The sequence below is a fragment of the Orycteropus afer genome, unplaced genomic scaffold (genome assembly GCF_000298275.1).
Source record: "Orycteropus afer afer isolate SDZICR_OR568_19922 unplaced genomic scaffold, OryAfe1.0 scaffold00375, whole genome shotgun sequence".
In the NCBI taxonomy this organism is placed as follows: domain Eukaryota; kingdom Metazoa; phylum Chordata; class Mammalia; order Tubulidentata; family Orycteropodidae; genus Orycteropus; species Orycteropus afer.
Window position 1 is genome coordinate 2,385,496 of NW_006921962.1, and position 11,177 is coordinate 2,396,672.

General features: G+C 37.0%; 1 protein-coding gene across 1 annotated transcript in view; it reads right to left on the reverse strand.

Annotated features, from left to right (window-relative positions):
- Positions 1 to 11,177, reverse strand: part of OTOGL (otogelin like) — a 251,434-nt gene that overhangs the window by 46,405 nt on the left and 193,852 nt on the right. Inside the window, exons 34-36 of the mRNA XM_007953174.2 lie at positions 8,740 to 8,819; positions 8,383 to 8,433; positions 4,305 to 4,354 (exon numbers count right to left, since the gene is read on the reverse strand). Of these exons, the coding sequence (XP_007951365.2) occupies positions 4,305 to 4,354; positions 8,383 to 8,433; positions 8,740 to 8,819 (181 nt within the window). The remainder of the gene's footprint in view (positions 1 to 4,304; positions 4,355 to 8,382; positions 8,434 to 8,739; positions 8,820 to 11,177) is intronic.

The following is an 11,177-nucleotide window of genomic DNA, read 5'->3' on the forward strand; positions in this document are numbered from 1 at the left end:
CTGATTTCTTTGTTCCATATAATTTTCTGTGCTGAGATCATTTTGTTTATAAATCATGTTATCACTTCCTTCATTGCTATTGTTTTAATATTTGCTAAATATTTGTGCTAGTCCTTTTTTTAAAAATTTTCATGTGAAGGTTTCTCATTTTTCTTTGAGGTACCTTGTGATTTATAATTTTCTTCCCAAATTTATAACAGTCCATTCTATTTTGCAGTTTTCTTGACTCCCCTACCATTTAGAAGTTCTGTAACTACACAGGTTTTTCCCTCTTTTTGGTTTGTAGTCCTCATTTGTTAATTGGTATCTGTGGTTCCCTGTTTACAATCTTGTAGGCTTATTTACTTTGAATACTTCTATAGCTGGGTTGGTTTCTGGGTTATGTCATCATGTGTGTTAATGGTCAGTTGTTGTTTGCTGGTGTTGGTTCTCTGTTCAAACGACACCCTTTAGCATCTCTGGAAAGGTTGGTCTGGTTTTAACAAATTCCCTTAATTTCTGATTATCTGGAAATGTCCTATTTCATCATCATATTTGAGGGACGTTTTGCTGGAAATATAATTCTTGGTTGGAAATTTTTCTCTTTCAGGGTTTTATATATACCATCCCATTGTCTTCTTGCCTGCGTGGTTTCTGCTGAGAAATCCAAACTTAGTCTTATTAGTTGCCCCTTGTAGGTAACTTTTCTTTTTCCCCATGCTGCTTTCAGTATTCTTTCTTTGTCTTTGGTTTTGGTGAGCTTCATGGTGATGTGTCTTGATGATTTTCTTTTGGGGTCTATCCTATTTGGGGTTTACTGGACTTCCTGAATGGATATATTCTCATCTTCCATCATACCAGGGAAATTCTCTTACAACAAATCTTCAACAATTTTCTCAGTGATTTTCTTTTTCTCTTCCTGTTATGGAATTCTGAATACATGTAGGTTATTCCTCCTGATGGTATCCCACATGAACCTTAGGCTTTCTTCATTTTGTTTTGATCTTTTCTCTGACTGATTCCTTGCCAAAGAAATATTGAGGTATTTGTCTTCCATTTCACTAATTCTGTCTTCCATTGATTCAATTTGACTCCTCTGTCCATTCAATGTATTATCTATTACTGAAAATTTAGTATTTATCTTCTGGATATCTATCTGTAGATTTTGTATCATTTCTAATTTTTCATTTATTTTGTCATTTTGTTCTTGTATTGTCTTTCAAAATTGTTTTAGGGTTTTCTCTATGTTTTCCTCATTTTTTTCAATGTTTTCCTTGATCTGTCTCTCAATCTGTTGAAGGTACTTAAATGTAGTTCTTTTGAATTCCTTATCAGGGAATTCTAATGCTGCTGCTTCTTTAAGGATGTGTTTTGGATCTATATCCTGGTCCTTTATTTCTCCTGCTTTATATTGCTTCTTTTTGTGGACTGTGATAGTCTGTTGTCTCTGAGACATTGTGATGTTTTTGTGTTTATATTTAATTTATATTTAAATGCTGGAGTGACTTGCCCATTATTTTTTTTCTTCATTTTGTTTGTATGTTATCTATGTAAGCAAGGTACTGTGCTACTCTATTCGCTAGTTGGCAGTACTTATACACTCATCACCAGTCTCTTTTTCCATTGTCAACCTCCCATATGTCCCTGTCATCCTTGACAAATGGAGCTTATTCTTAGGTCCTGTTTTCATTCATATTTTTCCACTAGTTGGTACCTAATCCACTTCTGTATACTTTCTTTCAAAGCTCAGGGCTCCAGGATTATCTTCTGTATCTCTGTCAACTGGTTTCTCTTTTCTTTGTTGAAGCAGGACTGTGTAGCTTGTCTGCCTATTCTGCCATCTTCTGGTCAACTGATTTTTGACAAGGGAACTGAATCCATTCAAAGGGGGAAGGAACTCTTTCTTCAACAAATGGTGCTGGCAAAGCTGGATTTCCATGTGCAGAAATATGACAAATATATGCCACACAGTACACAAAAATTTTCATATTTTTTGCAAATAATGCACTCATAAATAATACACATATGCATATAACACAAAGAGTATGCATAGGTACTAACACACAAGTGGAATGTGCAGATTGCAAAACCTGTATGATGGCACATCACATTATTTGTATGAAAATGTGATAATTCAATGACACTTCAATAGATCAGGACCTTAATGTTAAATCTAAAGCCATAAAGTTCTTGGAAGAAAATATAGAAGCAAAGTTTGGGAGCCTGGTTTTTTTCAGTGATAAGTTATCAAGCACAAAAATGAATGCATGAGCAACAGAAAACAAAATAGGTAACTGGAACCTGGTAAAAGTTAAATACTTGTGTTCATCAAAAGACTTTATCAAAAGAGTAAAGGACAACCTACAGACCAGGACAAAATATTTGGGAATTATATAATTGCTGCATCTAATATCTAAAATATATACAACACATCTACAACTTAACAGCAAAAAGACAACCAAATCAAAAACTGGGCAAAGGACATGAACAGACACTTCACCAAAGAGGATATTCAAGTGGTCAACAGACACATGAAAAAATGTTCAATATCATCGCCATCAGAGAAATGCAAATCAAAACCACAATGAGATACCACTAGATGGCTAAGAGTGAAAAAAAAAAAAAAAGAAAAAGAAACAAACAAACAAAAATAAGTATCAGAAGACATGTGGAGAAATTGGAACCCTCATCCATTGCTGGTAAGAATGCAAAATGATATAGCTTTTGGGGAAAACAGTCTAACAGTTCCTCAAGAAAGTAGAGGTAGAACTTCCACATGATCCATTGATTCCCCTTAGGTGTGCATCTTAGGTATCTAATAGAAGTGCCATGAATAGATACATGCACACTTAGCTTCCAGCAATCGCCTTCCATCTGGTTCTATTGTCTCTTTACATCCTATTCTCAAAAGAGCAACTGAAACTATTCTGAAACATAAATCACACCCTGTAACACTCCTGTTCAAAAATGTCCAGTGTCTTCTGTTATTTATAAGTAAAGCCATAATATCTATGATGGTCAACAAGGCCTTTTATAATTTACTTTGTTGTTGTTGTTATGTGCCGTCAAGTCGGCCCCGACTCATAGCGACTCATAGCGACCCCTCCTTGGGTTTCCGAGGCAGTATCACTACGGAAGTAGGATTGCCCAACCTTCCTTCCGAGGAGTGGCTGATGGGTTTGAACCGCCAGCCTTCTGGTTAGCAGTCAAGTGCTTTAGCCACTATGCTACCAGAGCTCCTATAATTTACTTTATTACCCAGTATTTATTTCTTACTTACCTACTGACCTATTTTTTATATTATTTCTTTTGTATGTCAGGTACATTTCCTGCAGGCCTTTCTGCTTGCTGTTCCCTCTGCCTGAAACACTATTATTACCCCAGTTTTCTGCATGGTTCACTCGTAACTCTTTCAGGTTTTTGCTCTAAAGTCATTTATCACTAAGGACTTTATTACAATATTATTGAAAATAGTATTATTTGATTTTTTCATTAGTACCACCTTCTAAATTTTTATATAATGTAATAATTTATTTTGTTTACTGGCTGTCCTTGTAGGACTTTTTGCTTATTTTTCATTGTTTTATTGCAGATGCCTAAATTGTACCTGGCCATAAGGGATGCAATACCAGTATTGGTTGAATTAATACTTGTTTCATCAGAAAGAATGGCATATTTGGAGTAAAGAGATACCTGTTCAAGTCTAGTGCTAAGGGTTAAAGACCTTATCTTTTTTGCTTACCAACATATCTTTATCATCTTGTACAGTGGTTGGCATCTAAACCAAACCCACTGCCACTGAGTTGATTCCAACTCATATCAACCCTATAGGACAGAGTAGAACTGCCCCATGGGGTTTTCGAGGGTATAAATCTTCATGGAAGCAAACTGACTCATCTTTTTCCCATGGACCAGCTGGTGGGAACTACCAGCCTCTTGGTTAGTAGCCTTAGCCATTGCCCCAATAGAACTCCTGTTGCTTGGCACATAGTAGCTGCTTAATTGGAAAAAAAAAAAAAAAAGTGAATGCCTGACTTATAGATAAGCCCACAATAGATATCTCTTCTGAAGAATCACACTCAAGACCTTATTAGAATTGTATTTGTTTTTTCCTTGTGTAGCCAGAATATAATTAATAAGAAACATCTGAATCAGTTAAGAACATATAATCGTTCATATGTAATGCATATTTCTTCCTTTCTTATAGCAAAGATACATGAGCAAGCATACCACAAAAAGTTTAATAAAGTTTGCATAGTGATACAGAAACATAACCAGATACTGTAGGAAATATCAAATAGCTCGAAGAGATTACACAGTCATACCTCACATTCCAAACCTGTTGTTGTTGTTAGCATGTCCAGCAGAGTGAAGTCTAATGGACCTGTCAGAAATGAAGACGTTATCTCCATTAGTAACATGATAGCAATCATATATAGAATTTATGTGTGATGGAAACTGTGCTCAAAAATTGTGCCCAGATTACATCGATTGTTCCTCAAAAGTATCTTATGAAATAGATACTAATACTATTGCCATTTTACAGGAAAGGATACTAAAGTGTTGAGAAGTGCAACACAGTGAATTATTTAGTATGGCTGTTCTAGCCATGGTCTTTGTGATTCCTACCAACGACTGGGTAAAACCATGCAAATGTGAGGTGCTTTGTGGCCTACCAAGGGGACTGGATAGTTTGGTAGTAATGTAAATATGGTAAATAGCTTCCATACATAAGGTGTATGGAACCCTTCTGTAGGAAGTGGTCAGTTTTGTCATTCTGCTGGGCTTAAAAGGAGCCCTCCTAGAGGCAGAAAGGGAAGAATCTCACTGCCATAAAACAAGAGAAGACAAGAGTGGGGCTTGTTCTTGACCCTGAGATCCCTGCACTGAGATGATGGCAAAGACAATGGCAGAAAGATGGTGGCAGTAGCAGCAATACAACCAGCTCTGTCTTGAGACAGAGCTGCCAGCTTGCTGGCCCATGAGTGGAGCAAGAACACTGAGTGCATGTGGGCAGGATGCTTGCTGGCAGAGTGGGGTGCACCTAGGTGCACCTATCAGGAGACATAGAAGAGCTTTGTAATACTTTTCTAAGCAGAGCAGAGGTCAGGTTGAGAGGCCAAGAGCCAGAGAGAGGCATGCCTGTGGGGACAGGCCAACGGGAGGGTGTCCTGATGGAAGAATTGTATCCTGAGTATTCCTGAACTTGAATTGTAACTGGTTACTTCCCTAATAAACCCCATAATTGTAAATATTGTCTGTGAGTTCTGTGTGGCCATTGCAACAAATTATCAAACTCAGCACAAAAGTAGAGAGCACCATGGGTGGGAAGGTTGTCAGAATTAGAGGAAAGGTTGGAGGGTGGTAGCATATCTGGTCTCATAGGAATAAGCCTTGGGCTGCTGATGGAGATTCTCTCTCCCCCTCATGAAGTTAGAGGAGGTCAGAGGACGCTGCCCCCATGTCATTTTTGTAAGAAGTAAGGTAGGTAAATGGCAGAGGTAGAATTTGAACTTGGTATTCTGATTCCAGAACCCTGACTTTGAGCCACCATTTTTTAACAGTGAAAACTTTATGAATAGCAGTGAAACAGTGTCTGATATATTACCATTCTTTAAACATCTTCATTATTCTGTTATTAAAACAATTCTGGGAAAAATATCAATAGTATTACTACAAACTCCTCAGGAGTTACAAATGCTAACTTTGTTGAATTTTTAAAATAAGTGAGGGTGATTTCTTTTCTTTGGTGAATCTTTAGAATGTGTTGTTTAGAACAATACTAAATGGCACCATGAACCACATGGAGACCCAAGTTGGTGGATGTAGTGAGGAGGTGATCCAAGAGAAAAAAGATGTGATTGAAAAACACATTTGTAAGGCACATTCCAAAGCTTTTTGTCAGTACTGGAGGTATTTCTAAAATATTCAAATTGAATAACTTTGAAGGGTCAAAATAGATGGTTGAAATTTTTACTAGCTATGATACAGTGTCATAGCATGAAGATTTATTTATTTTCTATGTTGCTGTAAATGGACTCATTATCTTATTTTCATTTTTTTGGACTGTTCATTGTTGTTGTGTGCCGTCAAGTTGGACCTGACTCATAGTGACCCCTCTTTGGGTTCCTGAGGCAGTATCACTATGGAAGTAGATTGCTCCATCTTCCTTCCAAGGAGTGGCTGATGGGTTTGAACCACCAGCCTTCTGGTTAGCAGTCAAGTGCCTTAGGCACTATGCTACCAATACATATATAGAAATATATAGTGTATAGAAATTTTTGTATATTAATCTTGTATTCTATCGCTTTGCTGAATTCATTTGTTAGTTGTAACAGGTTTTAGTGGGTTTCTCAGATATTCTATATACAAGATCATGTCTTTTGAAAATAGAAATAGTTTTATCTTCTGAATAGTCTTCTTTCTCCTGAGGGTCATGGAGTCTAACACATATACTCTGTATATGAACTGTGGCAACTCACTAATTTTAAATGTTGTGAATATTGATTTCTGGGGTGTTGGAGAACTCAAAGTAGATAGAAGTACTTAGGAAAATTAACAGTCTGTGCCTGAAGGTTAGGATGTACAATCCTTCTCACAGACGTATTCCCTCCATAGATTAAAAGATGTAGGGAAGATTCCTTAGTCTCTCCAAAAAAATGTGTGTTAAATCATTCTAAACTCACTGACGATGAAAATTCCACAAGCATAAAGAAAGTGCTCAATTTGCCAAAAATGATAATAGTAATACTTCTTCTTTCCTAGGGTTCTTATGAATATTAAATGATACAATGTATAGAAAGTTCAATGCCTGGCACATAAAAAACACTCAATAAATGGTAGCTAATATGGCATATAACAACAACAACAACAACAATAAGAATGGTAGTAATGGCTATGGTTACAGTGAGGTTGTTATTTCTGAAGATGTCAAAGAACTCATTAAAATCCTTCAATGGAACCCCATTGCCTTCAGAAAGAGTTCAATTTTCTTGCTATGGACCTCTGTGATATGGCCCATGATAATCACCTCCATCTAATCTCTTGGCACAATTCTCTTTACACACCATTCTCAAGATAGACTGACCTGCTTGAAGTCCCTGCATGTGACATGTTTTCTCTTACTTCTAGGCCTTTGTACACACTGTCCCTTCTAGCTGGAACACATTTCCTCCCTTCTTTAGTCTTCCCAACTCTTACCTCCTGTGACTCTTCTGAGAAACTAGCTCTAAAATAAGTATAATGCCCCTCCTGCATGCTACTTGTATTTACTCTTATTGTAGTATAATAGTAGACTATGGACCATTCTCTGGTAACATAGTACCTAAGGCATCTGACTGCTAACCAGAAGGTGGGTGGTTCAAACCCACCAGCCACTCCTTGGAAGGAAGATGGAGCAATCTACTTCCATAGTGATACTGCCTCAGAAACTCAAGAAGTGGTCGCTATGAGTCAGATCCGACTCCATGGCAGTGAGTTTTTTTTTTTTTTTAATGCATCATTAGCTGTTTTAGGGTAAGGACTGTGACTTGCTCAGCATGGAACCCTCCTGCCCCTCCCCTAGTGCCAGCACGGTGCCTTGCAGGCTTGATACAAAAATAAAATTTATCAAATAAATATATGAATTTATCTAAATGTTAATCCATGGAAAAGTAATACATTAAGTTTATCAATTTACTATGGACTCATTAGATCCTTATTAGGGCGGACTTACTAGATCTTTTCCTGGAGATAAGCTTCATAGTTGGCGAGAAAAAAAAGGATGTGAGCCCAGAATGCTTCCTTACAAGCATGGAACAGAAGGGAACACAGGAATGGAAATGGAGACAAAGTTCATTTGCATCAACATCTCATTTAAAGCCAACACAATTGCTGCAAAAATTTAAGAGCTGTGTTGTTAGCTGCCCTTGAATGGGCCCTGACACATGGTGACTTCATACACAATGGAACAAAATACTGCTCAGTCTAACAGGCTGCAGACCTGACAATGTTCTGCTGTGATGCACAGAATTTTCATTGTCTGATTTTCAGAATTAAATCACCGGGACTTTCCCCTTAGTCAGTCTTAGTCTGGAAACTGTTGAAATCTGTTCAGCATCATAGCAACACATATAGACAGACAGGCAGTGGATGGCAGAAATTCTGGGAAAAAATGGGAGGGAATTCCTAATAATGTATACTAACTCAAATAGAGAAAGAGATGGACCATGTACAGATGCCTTTCAGAAAATGTGGCAGGTTAAACCAGTGAACAGCTCCTTACTAAAGCAGAAGTGAATGGTGGGTTTTCTATGAGATAATAATAATAACAGTACCTGTTACATGTTTTCCAAGACTAAATTACATAATGATAATGTTAAAATTTAGCAATACCTGTAAACATGGCTTGTCCAGATGACTTACCTGGTGTTAGACCAGTAGGTGTCATTAATGCTGGTTCTGTGGGAGGTATGCCTACAAAGAAACAAAGGTTCATTTCTTGATCTGTATTTGCTTAAAGTGAAACACATAGAGTTGATATAGGAATATTTAGGTTAAAACGAAATGTTTTGGAAGAGGAAAGCAGGAGGGATGCTAGAGACAAGATTTAAATGATTTGGAGAATAATTAGGAACAAATAACTATGCAGGGGATATTAAAAAGAATCTTACAGAAGCTTATTGTCTGTCTAAAAAATCTGTTCTCTGTCTCTTGCCGTATAGAGAAATAATACTCAAGTGTGTCACTTTTTGGAACAAATGAAGAGAGGTTCACACTTACAGTCTCCTGGATAAACACATTTGAGGGTGACCTCATCAAGGATCATATTTTTAGGGCAGTAGGGCAAGCATCCTTCAACCCTTTATATGAAAAGAAAAAAGAAAAAAATTAAAGTGAAAAAGGGTTAAAATTTAAAAACCCACATTTAACATATGCAACTAAAAATTTTTCTTCCTGAAATCCTTTTATCCTCCTTGATAAGCACTGAGTGCTCCATTTCCTACCACTCCATCATACCTCATGTTATGAAATCACAAGCTAGTTGATGATAAAAGCATATTATTAATGATTAAGGCATTCTGAACATAGACATTCCAAACATATGCTTGAAGCCCACTAAAGTCATTTGAAGATGCTGAAGAATAATCTATTGGCATTTTAACCTGTATTTGTTCTACTGTTTCTTTTCATTCGCATATTCCCCCTGCTTCCAAGCAGATAGGTAGCTTCTTTTAATATTCTTGCTTTAAGGATGTTTCTAGGAGAAAAACAGCATCTTCCATGGTTCGCCCTGCCTGTTGTAAAATCCCAAATTCATTTAAAATGTATTAGAGCTCTAGAGGAAAGAAATGGAGGTGGGGCATGGTTGCAGCTCTTTGAAAAGAGAGAAGGGATTGGTAAGAGGATGTAGCTCTCACGAACAGCAATGACTGTGCCCCAATTTTTGGCAGTGCCTGGGACGAAGAAGGTTGCCTGTGTGCCTGAGGAGAACAAGTCTCAAGATTCAGGGAGGCTGGCCTTGGTAAGGATGTGCTGTCTTTGTACGTGACACAGTAGCTAAGCAAGAGTCCCAAATTTCAAGATACCATGGGCTTGGGCATTATGGGTCAAAGATAGGAGAAATCATACTGAATACATGTCCTCTGAGAGAATGAAGCCAGGAAAATGACTGAGATTAAATTTTTCTTCTAGTCCCAATAGAGCTCAGAGTCCAATTTATACTTGGTTCAAAGGAAATAAGTGCAATCCTTCATATACCAAATCAAACCCATTGCCATCAAGTTGATTCTATTTCATAGCAACCCTATAGTACATAACAGAATTGTTATCATGGGTTTCCAAGGCTAGAATCTTTACAGAAGCAGATTGCCACATCTTTCTCCCATGGAGCAGCTGGTGGTTTCAAACTTCTGAGCTTTCAGTTAGCAGCCTGGTGCTTAACTACTGCACCACCAGGGCTCCTTCCTTCATATGCAATCAGCTCTAATTCATACATACTACAGAGAACTAAGGAAAATACTGTCATGAAAAGGCTTGCTTGCAAGTCTCTCAAATACCCTAGCAGGTTGTCACAATGTTTTAGTATATTAAAACATTTCCAATTGTCTAATTTTTAAAGTAAAGAAATTAAACCAAAAATGTTTAAGGTTTTTTTCCATTCAGGATGGAAATGAATTATCCTGATAGTAGGTATAAGTGCTGCCACCAGGTGGCACTTGAATCATGGAACGAAATACATACACTTCAAAAACCAAGAAAGGCTAATTTCTCTCTTAACACGAGATACATTTAGCCATCTCTTTGTCACTTCTTTCAGATTTTGTTTTTAACATAAATAGTGCGACTTATATGGTCAATATTTGTTTCATAAAATGAATTTTAATAACTGAAGTATAAACAATCTGTGATATTATTATTCTATTCTAAACTTTATCAAGCAGAAGAAAAAAATAAAAATTAGTTTCTAGATAGCTGAAAACACCAAGGGTAGTCAGTTACCATTAAATTAAGTCAATAGTACTTTTTATGCAAATCAAATATTTTGCAATTATTTTATGCAAGTCAAAACCAGACTCATTCCTCCTACATTATTTTCAAAAAGTAATTCACTTATTTCCTTTTTAAATGCCTTTGCTTGTAGTAGCACAGAACATGTTCCTTTCTTTCTCTCTTTCTTTTTTTTTAAATATATCACTGCTAATCTACACAACCTCTAATGATAAATCTAAAGTCTCTGACAAAGAAAAGTTCTTATAACAGTTGCACTATGTGATAGGAATAATTTTATTTACATGCGCTGTCTATATTATGCTAGTTGATACTATTTCTCATAAAAATTCTCATCTTCACTAGAGGTTTATATCTTTAACAATGCTGTTGTCGCTGTGGAGTCAATTCTGATTAACGATGACCCTATAAGTACACAGTATAACTTCTCCATAGGGTTTTCAAAGCTGTAACTTTTCAGAAGAAGATCATCATGCCTGTTTTATGAGGTACATCTGAGTGGCTTCAAACCACCAACTTTTTAGCTAACAGTTGAACAATTAACTGTTGGTGCCACCCAAAGACTCTGTTTTTCAACATTTGTTGTTGTTATGTGCCGTCGAGTCGGCCCCGACTCATAGCGCCCCCTCCTTGGGTTTCCGAGGCAGTATCACTACGGAAGTAGGATTGCCCAACCTTCCTTCTGAGGAGTGGCTGGTGGGTTTGAACCG